The sequence below is a fragment of the Oncorhynchus keta genome, chromosome 10 (assembly GCF_023373465.1).
Source record: "Oncorhynchus keta strain PuntledgeMale-10-30-2019 chromosome 10, Oket_V2, whole genome shotgun sequence".
In the NCBI taxonomy this organism is placed as follows: Eukaryota; Metazoa; Chordata; class Actinopteri; order Salmoniformes; family Salmonidae; genus Oncorhynchus; species Oncorhynchus keta.
Window position 1 is genome coordinate 37,009,677 of NC_068430.1, and position 22,121 is coordinate 37,031,797.

General features: G+C 44.2%; 1 protein-coding gene across 4 annotated transcripts in view; it reads left to right on the forward strand.

Moving 5' to 3' along the window:
* The window catches only part of LOC118388630 (disco-interacting protein 2 homolog B-A), an 86,397-nt gene that overhangs the window by 42,589 nt on the left and 21,687 nt on the right, over window positions 1-22,121 (forward strand). For 2 of the 4 annotated variants that reach the window (XM_035777879.2, XM_035777880.2), the window contains exons 2-16: window positions 261-332; window positions 4,246-4,425; window positions 6,876-7,064; window positions 7,164-7,538; window positions 7,639-7,791; window positions 8,491-8,610; window positions 8,828-9,025; window positions 9,575-9,666; window positions 12,770-12,880; window positions 12,975-13,098; window positions 13,377-13,486; window positions 13,564-13,666; window positions 20,021-20,085; window positions 20,187-20,280; window positions 20,400-20,519. In XM_035777879.2, coding sequence (XP_035633772.1) covers window positions 261-332; window positions 4,246-4,425; window positions 6,876-7,064; window positions 7,164-7,538; window positions 7,639-7,791; window positions 8,491-8,610; window positions 8,828-9,025; window positions 9,575-9,666; window positions 12,770-12,880; window positions 12,975-13,098; window positions 13,377-13,486; window positions 13,564-13,666; window positions 20,021-20,085; window positions 20,187-20,280; window positions 20,400-20,519 — 2,106 coding nt within the window. The remainder of the gene's footprint in view (window positions 1-260; window positions 333-4,245; window positions 4,426-6,875; window positions 7,065-7,163; window positions 7,539-7,638; window positions 7,792-8,490; window positions 8,611-8,827; window positions 9,026-9,574; window positions 9,667-12,769; window positions 12,881-12,974; window positions 13,099-13,376; window positions 13,487-13,563; window positions 13,667-20,020; window positions 20,086-20,186; window positions 20,281-20,399; window positions 20,520-22,121) is intronic. The other 2 variants (XM_035777881.2, XM_035777882.2) reach the window with 1 other exon arrangement.

The window sequence follows — 22,121 nt, forward strand, 5'->3', positions numbered from 1 at the left end:
GTTGGACATTGTGTTTGTTTCTGCCTCTGTGTGTGTACTACAGCAACTTTTCTGAGGAATAAGTTAACAAAATGAATAAATAGCACCTGCTCTTTACATAAAGAACACACTGCTCATTTTTGTTCAACTGAGTCTATTTGACCACTGTAGGTTTGATGCAGACAGTAGCCTATGTATATGTACTGCCTGCTGAATTAGTATTTGTGTATGTTGTATGTCTGTTTGATCACATCAGTGACCAATGTTCTCCTCTTTCTCAGGTGATATCACACAGAAGGGATATGAGAAGAAAAGGACTAAACTTCTGCTTCCCTTCTTTATTCATACACCAGGTAAGAAACAAACAAGCATTTCGCTGCACCCGCTATAACATCTGCTAAACTGTGTACACGACCCATAAAACCTTATCCTGGATACATCTCCCCATAATGCCACTCAGGCCTATGAGAACATACCTTCAATATTCAACTACTGTTTTTGTTTGATTTTAGACTATTTACAAAATTTGCCATGAGGATTTTTTTTCTCTCTCCTCCATTAAGAAGATGAAGAAACATGGTCAAATCTGCTTGGTGCTCACTGCTGCCTCACAGTGGTAGTGCCGGTCACTAAAGTGTCTCCAGACTCCTCCAGTCCACGGATGCCGAGAGACGATGTTCCAGCGGCCCATTGTGACCTAGCTACGCGGCTCCGAGAGCACCGACGCACCTCCCCAAAAATTCCCAACCAGCACGGCTCTGCGTGTCTTCTATTCATTTGAATGGGGGTGACGGTTGGATAAATTGCTTGAGCCGCGCTGAGAATTTGAAATGCATAAAAGCAAACGGTCCAATATTCCAGAACACTGCCGTGCGTACGCATACACGTTTTTGGACTCTGATTGGCGCATTATCCTCTCCACTTCCCTCTTTATTCGCTCACTTCCTTTAAGGGTTGATTGTCTGTAAATGTGAACAATTTCAGACAGCATTTCTCAGCGATGAGCAAAGCTGCTCCCTTGTTTACAATGTTCTGTCCCTTTACAAAATAACCCTAGTCACGATGTACTATTATGGTTAGACCCTTTTAGAGACATCTTTAACATTTTGATGAAAATGCGGTATGTCGTAAAAGCACATGCAGATCCTAATGACATTTTGTAAGATTGTGATTATGAATCTCTATTTGAGAGGCAGTAATATTCTCTTCATCGTGTGAGGATTAAGTCACTTAGAGGTCAGGTCAAGGGTCATATCTATAGTTATATAGCTAGTTATATAGCTATTTTCATGTCTCTCCAGAGATCGGGAGAGTCCGGGCTCTTGCTGGGCCACTCAAAGACATTCAGAGACTTGTCCCGAAGCCACTCCTGCGTTGTCTTGGCTGTGTGCTTAGTGTCGCTCTCCTGTTGGAAGGTGAACCTTTGTCCCCAGCCTGAGGTCCTGAGTGCTCTGGAGCATGTTTTTATCAATGATCTCTCTGTACTTTGCTCCGTTCATCTTTCCCTTGATCCTGACTATTCTTCCAGTCCCTGCCGCTGAAAAACATCCCTACAACATGATGCTTCACTGTAAGGATCGATCAATCAATCAAATGTATTTATAAAGCCCTTCTTACATCAGCTGATGTCACAAAGTGCTGTACAGAAACCCAGCCTAAAACCCCAAACAGCAAGCAATGCAGGTGTAGAAGCACGGTAGCTAGGAAAAAACTGCCTGAAAGGCCAGAACCTAGGAAGAAACCTAGAGAGGAACCAGGCTATGAGGGGTGGCCAGTCCTCTTCTGGCTGTGCCGGGTGGAGATTATAACAGAACATGGCCAAAATGTTCAAATGTTCATTGATGACCAGCAGGGTCAAATAATAATAATCACAGTGGTTGTCGAGGGTGCAACAGGTCTGCACCTCAGGAGTAAATGTCAGTTGGCTTTTCATAGCCGATCATTCAGAGTATCTCTTCCGCTCCTGATGTGTCTAGAAAGTTGAGAACAGTAGGTCTGGGACAGGTAGCACGTCCGGTGTACAGGTCAGGGTTCCATAGCCGCTGGCAGAACAGTTGAAACTGGAGCAGTAGCACAGCCAGGTGGACTGGGGACAGCAAGGAGTCAACAGGCCAGGTAGTCCCGAGGCATGGTCCTAGCGTCTCAGGTCCTCCGGGAGAGAAAGAGAGAGAGCATTCTTAAATTTACACAGGACAACGGATAAGACAGGAGAAATACTCCAGATATACCAAACTGACCCTAGCCCCCCGACACATAAACTACTGCAGCATAAATACTGGAGGCTGAGACAGGAGGGGTCGGGAGAAACTGTGGCCCCAAACAGGCAGGATATAACCCCACCCACTTTGCCAAAGCACAGCCTACACACCACTAGAGGGATATCTTCAACCACCAACTTACCATCCTGAGACAAGACCGAGTATAGCCCACAAAGATCTCTGCCACGGCACAACCCAAGGGGGGATGGTATTGGCCAGGTGATGAGCGGTGCCTGGTTTCCTCTAGATGTGACGCTTGGCATTCAGGCCAAAGAGTAACATTTAGGTTTCATCAGACCAGAGAATCTTGTTTCTCATGGTCTGAGTCCTTTAGGCGCCTTTTGTACTGAGGAGTGGCTTTCGTCTGGCCACACTACCATAAAGGCCTGATTGTTGGAGGGCTACAGAGATGGTTGTCCTTCTGGAAGGTTCTTCCATCTCCACAGAGGATCTCTGGAGCTCTGTCAGAGTGACCATCACATTCTTGGTCACCTCCCTGACCAAACACCTTATTTACATAAGTATTCAGACCCTTTGCTATTAGACTCGAAATTGAACTCCGGTGCATCCTGTTTCCATTGATCATCCTTGAGATGTTTCTACAACATGATTGGAGTCCACCTGTGGTAAGTTCAATAGATTGGACATGATTTGTAAAGGCACAAACCTGTCTATATAAGGTCCCACAGTTGACAGTGCATGTCAGAGCAAAAACCAAGCCATGGGCCTCCCGATTGCTCAGTTTGGCCAGGTGGCTAGCTGTAGGAAGAGTCTTGATGGTTCCAAACTTCTTCCATTTAAGAATGATGGAGGCCACTGTGTTTTGATACCCTTCCCCAGATCTGTGCCTTGACACAATCCTGTCTTGGAGCTCTACGGACAATTCCGTCGACCTCATGGCTTGTTTTATTTATTTATTTGTATTATTTTATTTGTTGAACTTTTTCCCCTTTGTCTCCCCCATTTCATGATATCCAATTGGTAGTTACAGTCTTGTCCCATCGCTGCAACTCACCTACGGACTCGGGATAGGCGAAGGTCGAGAGCCATGCATCCTTCGAAACACGACCCTACCAAGCCGCACTGCTTCTTGACACACTGTTTGCTTTGCCCGGAAGCCAGCCACACCAATATGTCGGAGGAAACACCGGCCAGCTGGTGACCAAAGTCAGCTTGCAGGCGCCCTGCACAAGGAGTCGCTCGAGCGCGATGGGACAAGGAAATCCTGGCCGGCCAAACCCTCCCATAACTCAGCCGACGCTTCGCCAATTGTGCACTGCCTCATGGGTCTCCCGTTCACGGCTGGCTATGACACAGCCAGGGATCGAATCCGGGTCTATAATGATGCCTCAAGCACTACGATGCAGTAGCTTAGACCGCTACACCATTCGATATGCTCATGGCTTGATTTTTACTCTGACATGCGCTGTCAGCTGTTGGACCTTATATACAAAAGCGTGTGCCTTTCCAAATCATTTGGGGGGCTCCCGAGTGGCGCAGCACCCTAAGGCACTGCATCTCAGTGCTAGAGGCTTCACTACAGACCCTGGTTAGATTCCAGGCTGTTGCACAACTGGCCGTGTTGGGGAGTCCCATAGGTCGGCGCAAGAATTGGCCGGTGTAGCCGTCATTGTAAATAAGAATTTGTTCTTAACTGGCTTGCCTAGTTAAATAAATGTTCAATAGATTGAATTTACCACAGGTGGACTCCAATCAAGTTGCAGAAACATCTCATGAATGATCAATGGAAACGTGATGTACCGGAGCTCAATTTCGGGTCTAATAGCAAATTGTCTGAATACTTTGCATAAAAAAAATCTGAAAATATGTTTTCGCTTCGTCATTATGGGGTAGTGATGAGGAAAAAAATATAATTAAATCCATTTTAGAATAAGGCTGTAACGTAACAAAAATGTGTCAAAAGTGAATGGGTCTGAATGCACCGTATATACTATATACTTTGTGTACTGTCTCCTAGTCATCTACTTTATTATTTTGTACTCCCCAGTGGAAGCCCCCCCCCCTGCCTATGATGCCCAGGCTCCTGGTCCTAGCAACGCCTCTGGCTCCACCCATGCCAATGCTCACACCCAGGCTCCTCCACCTAGCTCCTCTTCCCGCTATCGTGATCGTCGCTCTCGGCGACCGCACCGCAGCGGAGGGACCAGGGATGACCGCTACCGATCAGGTGGGCAACAACTTGTCTCAGTTTCCATTTTTTAAATCAACACTTATGTTGCCTTCGGAAATCCAGTCACAGTCAATAATGTTGCATTTTTGGTTCATGTTAAGTTTGATTGATTATTTTTCATTTCATTCAATATAAGCATTAAGTAGTCAATTTATGGTCAAATCTGGTTTGAAGCAGAATCTTGTAATCCTGTAATGGTTGCAAATGGCTTAATGAAAGGGCTGCTTTGTGTGTGCGTGTGCGTGTGCGTGTGCGTGTGTGTGTGTGTGTGTGTGTGTGTGTGTGTGTGTGTGTGTGTGTGTGTGTGTGTGTGTGTGTGTGTGTGTGTGTCCTGTTGGGTTGTTGAGAAAGAGAAGTCCCTACAGTGTGCAGCAGAATCCCCTCTAAAGGGGAGCCCAAGAGGCCAGATCCCTCACATTGTGATTGGGGAGTGATGTCATGGCTTGGCAATGTGCTGGACTGTGGAGAGAGCAGGGGGAATACTAAACAGGAAGGAGGAACTCGGCACAATATCATTATTTTGTAGATTCTATAGAGTACAGGGAAGGAGTGTTAGAATGGACCGTTAGATGGTTGACAAGACATGAAAAAATAACAAATGGTAGAGAAGTGTATAAGAGTCTTTCTGTCCTCTCTCTTTCTCTCTCTCCTTCTGTTACTAGAGGTCCATGCAGTGTACATGTGTCCTCCCTCTAGGCAGCTTCATACTCAGCTTCATACATTTCTCTCTCCTCCCATCCCTGTTTGGACAGCCTCTGCATCAGTCTGGTCTCGCCTCTCACGTGAGACACACATGCACGTACACACACACACGCACACTCGCTCCCATACCTCATTGTGGAGTGGAGTTTTGGGGGATGAAGGACGGAAGGACCACCACTGTGTGGGGTCTGTTTGAGCTAATAGGACAGCTCACCAGAGAGAACAGCAAAAATGATTCAAGTTCCATTTGACGTGTCGAGGAATCTCAGGGGATCTCGCTGGAAGTCCGACTGGATTCAGGGCAAGGATTGGGAAAGAGGGAAAGGAAATGAGAGCTGGTAGCCAGGTGGAAATAAATAGGATGCAGGGACAATGGAGAAGGACTTTGAAGAGAATTGACGTTCGAGGGCAAACACTGTTCTATTACAGGAAAGCGGAGGAATATCACAGAGAAATTGAGCAGGACTGAGAGGGAGATAGCGAGGAGGGATAGAGTGAGGGGTCAGGGAAGAGCAGCGATGGGTGGGTCAGTCACACTCCCAGCAGTCCTTATGAAGAACCTGCTGACACCTCAGTCTCCTTGAGAGAGTGTGATGGGGAGATCGAGAGAGAGCGAGATAGAGGAGGGGGTAGAGCTACAGAGAAAGGAATACTGAGAGGGTGCGATCAAGAGGACTGAGAGATTGATAATTAGCTATCAGCGATATGATGATGTTTAGGTCCAGGTAGTCTGGCGTGTGTGTGTGTGTGTGTGTAGCCTAAATGAGCTTACATGGGTGTGTGTAGGGTATGTTCGTGTTGCTAGGCTGAGGTGCTGCAAGTGTGTTGTTGTGTGGGCTCTGATCGCGTCTGGCTGTCTGCTCTGTTCATTGTTGGTTGTCGTGTAGTGCCGGAGAGGAAGAGGAGAGACACCTAATAACTTTAACATTTTAACGCCCGGCAACCTCTGCTATCACCATGGAGATGCCTCTCGGACGTGTGTGACGGTCGTTCTCTCATGTTTCTATGGCGATGAATGATCACGCATGCAGCGTATAGGAAGAATGGGAACAGAATAGCTGTCTATTTTTAGTAGAATCAAACGTTATCTTATGTCATTCTATAGTGTTGGTTATGCAATGTGTTGTGTTTGATGGTTTATGTAGATTTTATTACATATTCTGATTGTGTCATGAGCAAATGTATCAAAGTGCTGATGTGTCTTCTGGTCTTCCTCTCTCTCTGTGTGTGTGTGTGTGTGTGTGTGTGTGTGTGTGTGTGTGTGTGTGTGTGTGTGTGTGTGTGTGTGTGTGTGTGTGTGTGTGTGTGTGTGTGTGTGTGTGTGTGTGTGTGTGTGTGTGTGTGTGTGTGTGTGTGTGTGTGTGTGTGCAAGGATGGGTGAGCAAGATAATAGCCCCTCTCTCTCCAGCAAACAGACTGGTTTCCTGTTACAGCAGGACCTAACTGCCATCTCTCCTATTCTGATGGTTGAAAGTCAAACCTCCATTCAGCTTTAACTGTGTTGACAGAACAGTGATTGTCTTTATGCATCAGTATCTATGTAATAATTATTATTATTTTAAATATCTCTGACTGGCAGGTTCACTTAAATTTCAGTTATACTTTTCCAGAAAAACAAATGTTTATCTTGGATGTTCTCATCTTCCTCTCCATCCCTATTCCCTATCCTTTGCAATCATCCAAATTCAAAATGGTAATTTCTTCCGCTTTCCCTCACTCCCTTTCTCTCTCTCCCGTTGTCCCAGATATCCACACAGAGGCGGTGCAGGCTGCGTTGGCCAAACACAAGGAGGAGAAGATGGCACTACCCATGCCCACCAAACGCCGCTCCACCTACGTTCAGTCGCCCATCAACAACTGCACCCCACCAGGTAGCGTAGGACTGACTCCTTCAAATCAGCCTGACTGCTTCTATTTCCTCAGGAACAGCCTACGTAAGCTTTATTGTTGGTACTGTAGAGTTTAATCCTAAGGTCACACGCTCTCTCTTTCTAATTCTCTCCATCTCTCTTACTTCCTTTCTCCTATCTCAGACTCGTCGTCAAGTTCAGAGGATGAGGGTGCTCTGTTGAGACAGTCGTCAGTGGGTGCTGGTTTGGGGGCTCCTGCCCCTTCCTCTCTGCTGCAGCCCCCCAGTCTGCAGAGCCCTGACTCCTGGATCAACCGCTCTGTCCAGGGCTCCTCCACATCCTCTTCCGCTTCTTCCGCCTCCTCCACCCTGTCCCATGGAGAGAGCAAGCCCCAGCCTCAACCATCCCAGACCCAGACCCAAGCCCAGCCCCAGTACAAGCCACAGTACCAGCCCCAATACCAGCCCCAATACCAGCCACAGTACCAGCCACAGTACCAGTCACAACTACAGCCACAGCATCCAGCCATAGCTGACATGCTGGCTCAAGCACGCATTGGTAAGATATGTCCTCATGACCAAAACACTTTAGAACGCCTTGGCATGTAACCCTATATAATATAAACCGAGCAGATAAAATGACCCTGTCTTTCTGCCAGGCCTTTCAGAGAACAGTGGACCCCCCCCAGACGTGTTGGCGGCAGCCCCCCAGGCCAGGGGCTCCTCTCAGGTGGACCGGCCCAACAACCCTCCTGTGGTCCGGGGGATGAGCCGCGGACAGAGTCGCTCCAGCATGATGGAGACAGCCGACGGTAAGAACAGCCTCTTTTTTTAGGTGTGTGTGTGTGTGTGTGTGTGTGTGTGTGTGTGTGTAAGTAAGAGTACGAAGTCTGTGTGTGGGTGTTTTTATGTGAGATTGTGACTGCGTGTGTGTGTGTCCTCGCCAAATCTTCATACACTTTTGCATTTCCATTGAAAATAATGTTTTTTTTTTTTTTTCAGTAATAGTGTTTTTCTTGAAAAACATGTTGATTTCCGACTGGACCATATCATTAACTAAACCATGTTTTGTTTTCTTCTGGCCTTTTTCCACCCTGTCGCATGTTATTTTGACTGGCAATAGGTAACAGAAGAGGTAACACATTCCCTATGAGAAACCCATGAACTACTGGTGTCATATATACTTCTGTGTACTGTTTGTGCCTTGTTCATATCCTCTGCGCCATATGATTAGGGAGAGTAGTATTTCTGTGAAACCAGAACCATCCTCTGAAACCGAATGAATCCTCATGTGTTTTCCTATTATGCAACCAATGATTATTTTCCCTTTTACCTCACTCCATCCCTCCCAGTCCTGGTGTAGAGTTCGCCCTTTGCCTGCTGCTTTTCATACTAGCAGACTGCAAGTTGAGAAAGGAAAGCCAGAGATGTGGGTGAAGTCAATCAAGACTTCCCTTCGTATATTGGGGCAGGGTGAGTGTGTGTGACAGTGTTTGCCTCCCCCCATCCAGGTGTCCCGGTGAACAGCAGGGTGTCCACTAAGATCCAGCAGCTGCTCAATACCTTGAAGAGGCCCAAGAGGCCCCCCCTCAGTGAGTTCTTCGTGGATGACCAGGAGGAGATCGTAGAGGGTGAGCCACCATTCATTCTTCAGTCAGTGGATCTCTCTTAGCCTGGTTTCAAATCTGTTTGTGCTGTCTTGTCAACTCCCAAGACAGCACAAACAGATCTGAGACCAGACTATATCTCTGTAAATGTCACCTACAATGTTTTCATTTCCACCCCTCTGTACCAACCTCAAATGTGCTACCTGGTTCATTCTGCCCCCCCCTCCCTCTCTCCCTCCAGTGCCCCAGCCGGACCCCAATACACCACGGCCAGAGGGCCGTCAGATCATCCCAGTGAAGGGGGAGCCCCTGGGGGTGGTCAGTAACTGGCCTCCGGCCCTCCAGGCTGCCCTGGCCCGATGGGGAGCCACACAGGGCAAGAGCCCCGCCCTCACCGCCCTGGACATCACTGGCAAATCCCTGTACACATTGACCTACGGTAAGAAACTAGGCCCACACACAAACCCCTGTACACTTACCTACGGTATGTAACAGTCTCAAACCCCTAATCACACACTTACGGAACTTCACAATCTCAAACCCCTAATCACACTGGCCTACAATATGTCACAATCTCAAACCCCTAACCACACTGACCTACGATATTTCACAATCACAAACCCCTAACCACACTGACCTATGGTATGTCAGTGTCAAATCCCGAACCACACTGAACCACGGTGAGAGACCTAGAGCCATGCAGAGGTTTTATACTGATACTACAACCTGACTTAGATACCCCCATCTAATCCATGGTTAGAGAACATATGATTTTTGACATCTATAACTCTACTTAGTGAGGGATACTTTATTTATTACATCCTCTTAGGTTATTGTTGGTGCTATACTGTTGTCATGATGTGGATAAAGTCATCTTGGTAATGGAGGGTTATGAGAGGTGGAGTATGAGATTGATTGACATATTGTGACACTGTTATTGACGATACATACCCTTCCTCCCTCCTACCTCCCCTTCTCCCGCCATCAGGGAAGCTGTGGAGCCGCAGTGTGAAGCTGGCCTACACCCTCCTCAACAAACTGGGACCCAAGAACGAGCAGGTCCTCAAGCCTGGGGACAGGGTGAGACACATTGACTCGCACTACTTCTACTTCTCTCGTAATGATATAGCGCCATATATATATTTTACTTTTTTTTTTTTTAATTAAGGATCCCCATTAGCTGCTGTCAAGGCAGAAATGACTCTTCCTGGGGTCCAAACAAGATTAAGGCAATTACATCACAAAAAAATACAAATAAAACAGTACATCATACAGCACATTATTACACCACTACTCTACGACAAAATGTATAATTCCCCAATACAACAATATTACAACATTACAATGTACGTGTGTGTAGGGTGTGTGTATGTTAGCGAGTTTGTGTGTGTCTCTTCACAGTCCGCATTGTTCCATAAGATGTAGTTGTATCTGTTTTTTAAAATCAGATTTTACTGCTTGCTTATAAAATCAATTGCTTGCTTGCAATCAGCAGTTGCTACATCTAAAGTAGCCACTCTTTGCCTTGATGACAGCTTTGCACACTCTTGGCATTCTCTCAACCAGCTTAATGAGGTAGTCACCTGGAATGCATTTAAATGAACAGGTGTGCCTTGTTAAAAGTTAATTGTGGAATTTCTTTCCTTCTTAATGCGTTTGAGCCAATCAGTTGTGTTTTGACAAGGTACGGGTGGTATACAGAAGATAGCCCTATTTGGTAAAAGACCAAGTCCGCATTATGGCAAGAACAGAGCAAATAAGCAAAGAGAAACGACAGTCTATCATTACTTTAAGACATGAAGGTCAGTCAATCTGGAAAATTTTAAGAACTTTGAAAGTTTCTTCAAGTGCAGTCGTAAAAAAACATCAAGCACTATGATGAAACTGGCTCTCATGAGGACCGCCACAGGAAAGGAACACCCAGAGTTACCTCTGCTGCAGAGGATACATTCATTAGAGTTAACTGCACTTCAGAAATTGCAACCCAAATAAATGCTTCACAGAGTTCAAGTAACAGACACATCTCTTCATCAACTGTTCAGAGGAGACTGCCTGAATCAGGCTTTCATGGTCAAATTGCTGCAAAGAAACCACTACTATAGGACACCAATAAGAAGAAGAGACTTGCTTGGGCCAATAAACACAAGCAATGGACATTAGACTAGTGAAAATCTGTCCTTTGGTCTTAAGAGTCCAAATTTGAGATATTTGGTTTCAACCGCCGTGTCTTTGTGAGAGGCAGAGTAGGTGAACGGATGATCTCTGCATGTATAGGTCCCACCGTGAAGCATGGAGGAGGAGCTGGGGTGCTTTGCTGGTGACATTGTCAGTGATTTATTTTGAATTCAAGGCACACTTAACCAGCATGGCTACCACACCATTCTGCAGCGATACTAAATCCCATCTGGTTTGCTCTTAGTGGCACTATAATTAGTTTTTCAAAACGACAATGACTCAGCATACCTCCAGGCTGTGTTAAGGCTATTTGACCAAGAAGGAGAGTGATGGAGTGCTGCATCAGATGACCTGGCATCCACAATCACCCGACCTCAACCCAAATGATATGGTTTGGGATGAGTTGGACTGCGAAGTGGAGGAAAAACAGCCAACAAGTGCTCAGCACATGTGGGAACTCCTTCAAGATTGTTGTAAAAGCATTCCAGGTGAAGCTGGTTGAGAGAATGCGAAGAGCGTGCAAAGCTTCCATCAAGGCAAAGGGTGGCCACTTTGAAGAATCAAAAATATGAAATATATTTTGATTCGTTTAACTCTTTTTTTTGGTAACTACATGATTCCATTTATGTTATTTCATAGTTTTGATATCTTCACTATTATTCTACAGTGTAGAAAATAGTAAAAATAAAGACAAAATCTTGAAGGAGTAAGTGTGTCCAAACTTTTGCCTGGTACTGTGTATTTATATAGGTTGGATAGAAATGTTTATGTTATAAACTCAGCAAAATAAGAAACTGTCCTTCAAAGATAATTTGTACAAATCCAAATAACTTCACCGATCTTCGTTGTAAAGGGTTTAAACACTGTTTCCCATGATTGTTCAATGAACCATAAACAATTAATGAACATGCACCTGTGGAACGGTCGTTAAGACACTAACAGCTTGCAGACGGTTGGCAATTATGTCACAGTTATGAAAACTTAGGATACTAAGAGGCCTTTCTACTGACTCTGAAAAACACCCAAAGAAAGATACCCATGGTCCCTGCTCATCTGCGTGGACGTGCCTTAGGTATGCTGCAAGGAGGCATGAGGACTGCAGATGTGGCCAGGGCATTAAATTGCAATGTCCGTACTGTGAGACGCCTAACACAGCGTTACAGGGAGACAGGATGGACAGCTAATCATCCTCACAGTTGCAGACCACGTGTAACAACATCTGCACAGGATCAGTACATCCGAACATCACACCTGCGGGACAGATACAGGATGGGGACAGGTACAGGATGGCAACAACTGCTCAAGTTACACCAGGAGCAAGACAGGAATGACAGTGTTCAGACATGGCCAGCGAAGAGCCCGGATCTCAATCCCATTGAGCATGTCTGGGACCTGTTGGATCAGAGGGTGAGGGCTAGGGCCGTTCCCCCCCAGAAATGTCAGGGAACTTGCAGGTGCCTTGGTGGAAGAGTGGGGTAACATCTCACAGCAAGAACTGGCAAATCTGGTGCAGTCCATGAGGAGGAGATGCACTGCATTACTTAATACAGCTTGTGGCCACACCAGATACTGACTGTTACTTTTGATTTTGAGCCCCCCTTTGTTCAGGGACACATTATTCCATTTCTGTTAGTCACATGTCTGTGGAACTTGATCAGTTTATGTCTCAGTTCTTGAATCTTGTTATGTGCATACAAATATTTACACATGTTAAGTTTGCTGAAAATAAACGCAGTTGACAGTGAGAGAATGTTAATTTTTTTGCTGAGTTAAATATATATATATATATATATATATATACAGGGCACATTTGTAAAAGAGACTTAGGTCTCAATATGTCTTCCCTGTTTTATAAAATTGTAAATGATTCAGCCCCATTCCTCAGCTTTTTTACAGAAACAGGGTTTTTACCGAAATGGGCGGGGAGAACACTTTTTTATTGTTTTTACTGCTGATTTCTGCATTAAGGTCCATACATCAACCAAATGTTTTATTTTATTTCCGGTAGGTGGCTCTAGTGTACCCAAACAGTGACCCTGGGATGTTCTGGGTGGCCTTCTATGGCTGCCTGCTGGCTGAGGTCATCCCTGTCCCTATAGAGGTACCTTTGTCTCGCAAGGTAAGGACATGTCATTGGAACTTTTTCAAGCCTACATTGACATGCTGTTACATCTGCTTTGTGATTGACTCCATGTCCATTGTTGTTCTACCAGGATGCAGGCAGTAGTCAGGTGGGCTTCCTGCTTGGCAGTTGTGGTGTAACTCTGGCTCTGACCAGTGAGATCTGTCTGAAGGGACTCCCCAAGACGCCCACCGGAGAGATACTACAGTTCAAAGGTCAGGAGCTGCCTTTCTTACTGGCCGTATTACAGAGCATCAATGTATTTCATTCACTGGTCACCGACTGAGAAGACTGACTGATCTACAAGTAGTAATGAGTAGTTATTTAGGAAGCCAGGTGATTTGTAGTCATCCTGTCGACGACTGCAATCTGGTTGATCTCAATCACCACCATTGTCTCTAGAGATCAAAATGTGATACTTTTTGTCTTTTGCTATGAGTCTCTTTTTAATGAAGTTGATTGGCTGACGTATGTTATTAACTGTCTTTCATAGGCTGGCCTCAGCTAAAGTGGGTGGTGACAGATTCCAAGTACCTCACCAAACCTGGCAAGGACTGGCAGCCCCACATCCCTACAGCTAACACTGACCCTGCATACATAGAGGTGAGGTGTGTGTGTGTGTGTGCACATGTGTGTACTTCTCATTCAATCCTAATGGATTGTGTTTTCTCTCCCCCTAGTACAAGGCAAGTAAGGAGGGCACAGTGATGGGTGTGGCTGTGTCTAAGGTGGCCATGTTAACCCATTGCCAAGCACTGACCCAGGCCTGCAACTACTGTGAGGGTGAGTAACTACACAATATGAGAGGGGCATACCCTATCGCAAGAGTAAGTCTATTGCATCTTTATGAGGATTTTAAAAAATATATAGATATTTCACCTTTTATTTAACCAGGTAGGCTAGTTGAGAACAAGTTCTCATTTGCAACTGCGACCTGGCCAAAATAAAGTAAAGGAGTTCGACATATACAACAACACAGAGTTACACATGGAGTAAAGAAACATATAGTCAATAATACAGTAGAAAATGATATATATAGTATGTGCAAATGAGGTAGGATAAGGGAGGTAAGGCAATAAATAGGCCATGGTGGTGAAGTAATTACAATATAGCAATTAAACACTGGAATGGTAGATGTGCAGAAGATGTATGTGCAAGTAGAGATACTGGGGTGCAAAGGAGCAAGAAAAATAAATAAATACAGTATGGGGATGAGGTAGTTGGATGGGCTATTTACAGATGGGCTATGTAAAGGTGCAGTGATCTGTGAGCTGCTCTGACAGCTGGTGCTTAAAGATGGTGAGAGAGATATGAGTCTCCAGCCTCAGTGTTTTTTGCAGTTCGTTCCAGTCATTTGCCGCGGAAAACTGGAAGGAAAGGTGGCCAAATGAAGAATTGGCTTTGGGGATGACCAGTGAGATATACCTGCTGGAGTGCGTGCTACGGGTGGGTGCTGCTATGGTGACCAGTGAGCTGAGATAAGGCGGGGCTTTACCTAGCAGAGACTTGTTGATGACCTGGAGCCAATGGGTTTGGCGACGAGTATGAAGCGAGGGCCAGCCAAAGAGAGAGTACAGGTTGCAGTGGTGGGTAGTATATGGGGCTTTGGTGACAAAACGGATGGCACTGTGATAGACTGCATCCAATTTGTTGAGTAGAGTGTTGCAGGCTATTTTGTAAATGACATCGCTGAAGTCGAGGATCAGTAGGATGGTCAGTTTTACTGCCAAATATGTTTGGCAGCATGAGTGAAGGATGCTTTGTTGCGAAATAGGAAGCCGATTCTGGGATTTAATTTTGGATTGGAAATGTTTAATGTGAGTCTGGAAGGAGAGTTTACAGTCTAATCAGACACCTAGGTATTTGTAGTTGTCCACATATTCTAAGTCAGAACCGTCCAGAGTAGTGATGCTGGACGGGCGGGCAGGTGCGGGCAGCGATCGGTTGAAGAGCATGCATTTAGTTTTACTTGCATATAACCTGTCTAGGACTGGGGAACCCCGTTCAGCTAGCGGAACCCCTCGCCAACAGCCAATGAAATTGCAGGGCTCAAAATTCAATCAACAGAAATCTCATAATTCAATTTTCAAAGTATTAGGCACCATTTTAAAGATACAATTCTCGTTAATCCAACCACAGTGTCCGATAAAATATGTTTTTTTTAAATCAGAACTTATCATTATGTTAGGTCAGCAACTAGTCACAGAAAGCATACAGTGATTTTCCAAGCAAAGAGAGGAGTCACAAAAAGCAGAAATATTCATAAAATGTACCACTAACCTTTGATATTCTTCATCAGATGACACTCCCGGGACAATATGTTACTCAATACATGTATGTTTTGTTCGATCAAGTTCATATTTATATCCAAAAACCTTACATTTGGCTTTGCCTCCAAAACATCCCGTGAATTTGCACAGAGTCACGTCAAATCACAGAAATACTCATAATAAACATTAATAAAAGATACAAGTGTTATTCAAAGATTTAAAGAAATACTTCTCCTTAATGCATCCGCTGTGCCAGATTTTTAAAAAACTTTTATTGCAAACCATGCAATAATCTGAGTACGGCGCTCAGACGACATACACAACCCAAGAATATATCCACCATGTTGGAGTCAACATAAGTCAGAAATAGCATTATAAATATTCACTTACCTTTGATGATCTTCATCAGAATGCACTCCCAGGAATCCCAGTTCCACAATAAATGTTTGATTTGTTCCATAAAGTCCATCATTTATGTCCAAATTCCTCCTTTTGTTAGGGTGTTTAGTAAACAAATCGAAACTCACGAGGTGCGGGCAAGTCCAGCGGAAATGTCTGACGAAAATTTTAAAAAGTTATATTACTGGTCGTAGAAACAAATAAAACAATGTTTTAGAATCAATCTTTAGGATGTTTTTATCATAAATGTTCAATAATGTCCCAACCGGAAAATTAATTTGTCTGTAGAAAAGCAATGGAATGAGAGGTAACTTTCTTATGACCACGCGTCATGAGACCGAGGCTGCTGGCAGACCTCTGACTCACTCCCCTCTCATTTACCCCCCTTCACAGTAGAAGCCTGAAACAATGTTCTACAGACTGTTGACATCTAGTGGAAGCCTTAGGAAGTGCAAGATGACCCATATCAATATTCAATAGGGACTGAGTTGAAAACCTACAAACCTCAGATTTCCCACTTCCTGGTTGGATTTCTTCTCAGGTTTTTGCCTGCCATATGAGTTCTGTTATACTCACAGACATCATTCAAACAGTTTTAGAAACTTCAGAGTGTTTTCTATCCAATACTAATAATATGCATATATCAGCATCTGGGACTGAGTAGGAGGCAGTTTACTCTGGGCACGCTTTTCATCCAAACGTGAAAATGCTTCCCCCTATCCATAAGAAGTTAATGCAAACGCTGTGTCAGATTTGTTAAAACTTTACGGAAAAAGCATAACCTGAGAACGGTGCTCAGAGCCCAAACCAGCCAGAGAAATATCCGCCATGTTGGGTAGTCAACATTATTCATAAACAGTATTTTAAATATTCACTTACCTTTGATGATCTTCATCAGAATGCACTCCCAGGAATTGCAGTTCCACAATAAATGCTTGTTTTGTTCGATAATGTCCATCATTTATGTCCATTTATGTCCAATTGCTTCTTTTGTTAGGGCATTTGGTTAACAAATCCAAATGCGCGATCTGGTCCATTTGGACGAAACGTTCAAAAAGTTATATTACAGGTCGAAGAAACTTGTCAAACTAAGTATAGAATCAATCTTTAGGATGTTTTTTATCATAAAAGTTCAATAATGTTCCAACTGGAGAATTCCTATGTCTGTAGAGAAGCAATGGAATGACCGCTACCTTTCAAGTGAAAGCTCGTGATTGAGAACGAGGCTGTAGGCAGACCACTGACTCAAAGTGCTCCCATCCGGCTCCACATCACAGTAGAATCCTCATTCAAGATTCTAAAGATGGTTGACATTTAGTGAAAGCCTTAGAAAGTGCAACAACCAATATCCCACTGTGTATTCAATAGGAGTGAGTTCAAAAACTACAACCCTCAGATTTCCCACTTCCTGTTTGGATATTTTCCCAGGTTTTTGTCTGCCATATGAGTTTGGTTGTACTCCGACATCATTCAAACAGTTTTAGAAACTTCAGAGTGTTTTCTATCTAATACTAATAATAATATGCATATATTAGTATCTGGGACTGGGTAGGAGGCAGTTCACTCTGGGCACGCTATTCATCCAAAAGTGAAAATGCTGCCCCCCATCCCAAAGAAGTTAACTTGGCTTTCGAAGACCTTAGAAAGGCAGGGTAGGATAGATATAGGTCTGTAGCAGTTTGGGTCTAGTGTCTCCCCCTTTGAAGAGGGGGATGACCGCGGCAGCTTTCCAATCTTTGGGAATTTCAGACGATATGAAAGAGAGGTTGAACGGGCTAGTATAGGGGTTGCAACAATTTCGGCAGATCATTTTAGAAAGAGAGGGTCCAGATTGTCTAGCCCGTCTGATTTGTAGGGGTCCAGATTTTGCAGTTGTTTCAGAACATCAGCTATCTGGATTTGGGTGAAGGAAAAATGGGGAGGATTGGGTGAGTTGCTGTGGGGGGGTGGAGGGCTGTTGATCGGGGTATGGGTAGCCAGGTGGAAAGCACGGCCAGCCGTAGAAAAATACTTATTGAAATTCTCAATTATAGTGGATTTATCGGTGGTGACAATGTTTCCTAGCCTCAGTGCAGTCGGCAGCTGGGAGGAGGTGCTCTTATTCTCCATGGACTTTACAGTGTCCCGGAACTTTTTTGAGTTTGTGCTGCAGGATGCAAATTTCTGCTTGAAAAAGCTAGCCTTAGCTTTCCTAACTGCATGTGTATATTGGTTCCTAACTTCCCTGATAAGTTGCATATCACAGGGGCTATTCGATGCTAATGCAGAATGCCACAGGATGTTTTGTGCTGGTCAAGGGCAGTCAGGTCTGGAGAGAATCAAGGGCTATATTTGTTCCTGGTTCTACATTTTTTGAATGGGGCATGCTTATTTAAGATGATGAGGAAGGCACTTTTAAAGAATAACCAGGCATCCTCTACTGACGGGATGAGGTCAGAATCCTTCCCGGATACCCGGGCCAGGTCGATTAGAAAGGCCTGTTCGCTAAAGGGTTTTAGGGACCATTTAACAGTGATGAGGGGTGGTTGTTTGACCGCAGACCCATTACGGATGCAGGCAATAAGGCAGTGATCGCTGAGATCTTGGTTGAAAACAGCAGAGGTGTATTTGGAGGGCAAGTTGGTTAGGATGATATCTATGAGGGTGCCCGTGTTTATGGCTTTGGGGTTGTTCCTGGTGGGGTCATTGATCATTTGTGTGAGATTGAGGGCATCAATCTTAGATTGTAGGATGGCCGGGGTGTTAAGCATGTCACAAGTTTAGGTCACCTAGCAGCACGAGCTCTGAAAATAGATGGAGGACAATCAATTTACAGATGGTGTCCAGGGCACAGCTGGGTGCAGAGGGTGGTCTATAGCAAGCGGCAACGGTGAGAGACTTGTTTCTGAAAGGTGGATTTTTAAAAGTAGAAGCTTGAATTGTTTGGGTACAGACCTGGATAGTAAGACAGAACTCTGCAGGCTATTTCTGCAGTCGATTGCCATACCGCCCCCTTTGGCAGTTCTATCTTGTCGGAAAATGTAATAGTTAGCGATGTACATTTCAGCGTTTTTTGTGGTCTTCCTAAGCCAGGATTCAGACACGGCTAGGACATCCGGGTTGGCAGAGTGTGCTAAAGTAGTGAATAAAACAAACTTAGGGAGGAGGCTTCTAATGTTAACATGCATGAAACCAAGGCTTTTACGGTTACAGAAGTCAACAAATGTGAGCACCTGGGGAGTAGGAGTGGAGCTAGGCACTGCAGGGCCTGGATTTACCTCTACATCACCAGAGGAACAGAGGAGGAGTAGTATAAGGGTACGGCTAAAGGCTTTCAGAACTGGTCGTCTAGTACGTTCGGAACAGAGAGTAAAAGGAGCAGGTTTCTGGGTGCAATAGAATTGATTCAAGGCATAATGTACAGACAAAGGTATGGTAGGATGTGAGTACATTGGAGGTAAACCTAGGAATTGAGTAAAGATGAGAGAGATATTGTCTCTAGAGACGTTTTAACCAGGTGATGTCACCACATATGTGGGAGGTGGAATTTAATGGTTGTTTAAGGCATATTGAGCAGGGCTAGAGGCTCTACAGTGAGATAAGACAATAATCACTAACCAGGACAGTAATGGACAAGGAATATTGATATTAAGGAGATTCATGCGTAGGGTTCCAGTGAGTGGTTGGGCTGGCTGGAGACACGGCGATTCAGATAGCTAGCAGGCCGTGGTTAGCAAGCTAGCAGAAGGGCCTTAGAGGGACGTCTCGGCAGAGGAAAGTCTGTTTTAGACTCCGCGTGCGGTGATGTCGATAGACCAGTCGTGATGGATTAGTAGGGTTCCGAGTAGCAGAGGGGTTCAAGTCCAATTGGCAAAATAGGTATAGTGGCCCAAGAAATTGGCTGATGGATGGGCCTAGCATGGACTAGCTCCAGGCTAATTGGTGCTTGCTAATTGGTGCAGACGTTAGCCAGGAGTAGTCACTCGGATAGCAGCTGGCTAGCTGCGATGTTCCAGATTAAAAGGTCCAAAGCTTGCGGTAGGAATCCAGGGATATGGAGAGAAAATAGGTCCGGTATGCTCTGGTTTGAGTCGCGTTGTACAAACTGGCGAGAGCTTACCGAGCTAATGGTTAGCTGATGACCGCTAGCAGTGGTTAGCTGACTAGTAGCTAGTAGCTAGTGAGCTGGCTCGCTTCTGTTGGGGGATTCCGGTTCCGAGGTAAATAAAAATACGTTAGAAAAAACAGATCCACAACACATTGGGTGAGGCGGGTTGCAGGAGCGTATTTTGAAGTTGAGGTTTAGAAAAAGATTTAAAAAAGATATGCGAAGAAAAAGATATAAAGAGATATATACATGGGACACGACAAGACGAAGGACAAATACGTCTGACTGCTACGCCATCTTGGGTTTTGACGATGATATACAGGGAACAAGTGTTTGAAGGATGCTTCTCATAGGGACTTATCTATTTGTTTCTGTTCTTAGGTGAGACATTAGTGAACGTTCTGGACTTTAAAAAGGACATGGGCTTGTGGCATGGAGTTCTCACGGTGAGAGTGTGTTTGTGGATGGGGGGATAATAGTTACAGGTAAACTAATTTCATATCATATGTATTTCCATTCAATAAGTTGTATTTTGTTGTTCTTTCAGAGTGTAATGAACAGGATCCACACTATCAGTGTGCCCTATGCTGTGATGAAGGCTTGCCCTCTCTCCTGGGTTCAGAGGGTCCACATACATAAAGGTAGTTACACCACCCACACCTCCACACCCTCTCTCTCTCTCTCTCTCTCTCTCTCTCCGTGTGACCATGAGAACACTGTGATGTTCATGTACTCATTTGTTCCTCCTCTCCCCCCATAGCGCGCGTTGCCTTGGTGAAGTGTCGTGACCTGCACTGGGCCATGATGGCACACAGGGAACAGAGGGACACCAGCCTGGCATCACTGCGCATGCTCATTGTCGCTGACGGAGCCAACCCCTGTGAGTGTGAAATGTAGTCCATGAAGGGAAATGTGTGGAAGCCACACTGGAACTACAGATGGCAGACATGTTTGGAACTGGTCTGCATCCCAGTAAGCAAAATTACCTTGAAAATACTTTAAAAGGTCTTTTGCATTTTAGGTACTGAATGAAAGGTGAAAATACTTATTTTCCATATGTCGAAAATACTTATTTTCCAGATGTTGAAATCGGATGCATTGTAGGTGTTGAATGAAAGGTGAGAAGACTTATTTTCTGGCAGTCAAAAATATGTATTTTCCGGACATTGAAAATACTTAATTTACAGATGTAAAAAAAAATTCAGATGTTGATTCTATGGTAAAATTTCAACTGCACATACATTCTCAATGAAGTAAGCATTGTATCACAATAATACTTTTTCAAGGCTCTTACTATAGGAAAAAGGAGCCAACTGAAGATTGCAACAGAATATTTAGTATTACTTTCAGCTGTAGCATTAGGTATGTTAGCTTTTTCAAAAGCTTTGTACCTGACAGCAATTATGTTCAAACTAATTCAACCTACGTAATAAACCAACAGACAACTTCAACTACAATAACATTCTCAGTTAAAAAATCTTTCTTACTATGACTGTGATATATTGTTGTTTATCTACTTAAGTTGAATGCATTGACTGTAGGTGGTTCTGGATAAGATCATCTGCTGAATAACCAAAATGTAAATTATATCGTTTATATGTATAATGTAGCATGCTGGGTATTATGCTAATTAGCCCCGCCCCCAAACAAGTACACATTTGGTCGGTGTAGACCAGATCCAAAACTGTACTAATAATAGACGTTTAGGCTATGTTTCACAAGTTTGAACCTCAGTACAGTACGGCACCGATTTGTACAATAGAGCACAGTAGAGTGCAGTACAGGAAAACGTTTATTTGGTAGAGTGGACAGTAGAGTAAAGTTTAGTTCATTAGAGTATAGTGCATTAGAATAAAGTAGGGGACAATACAGTACACTACTTTACAGTACTCTACTGTGCTCTACTGTATTGTACTGTACTATATTCTACTTTTCTTGACTATACTGTGTACTATACTGTAATGTACTGTACTCTGCTGTGCTGTACTGTGCTGTCCAAAATTGTGAAACATAGTGCTTTTGGAAAGTATTCAGACCCCTTGACTTTTTTCACATTTTGTTACATTACAGCCTTATTCTAAAATTGATTAATTAAATACAAATTCCTTAGCAATCTACACATATTACCCCATAACTACAAAGCGAAAACAGTTTTCTAGTAATGTTTTGCAAATGTACACAGAAATACCTTATTTACTTAAGTATTCAGACCCTTTGCTATGTGACTCAAAATTGAGCTCCGGTGCATCCTGTTTCCATTAATCATCATTCAGATGTTTTTACAACTTGATTGGTGTCCACCTGTTTTAAATTCAATTGATTGGACATTATTTGGGAAAGGCACACAACTGTCTATATAAGGTCCCACAGTTGACAGTGCATGTCAGAGCAAAAACCAAACCATGAGGTCGAAGAAATTGTCCGTAGAGCTCTGAGACAGGATTTTGTCGAGGTACAGATCTGTAGAAGGGTACCAAAACAT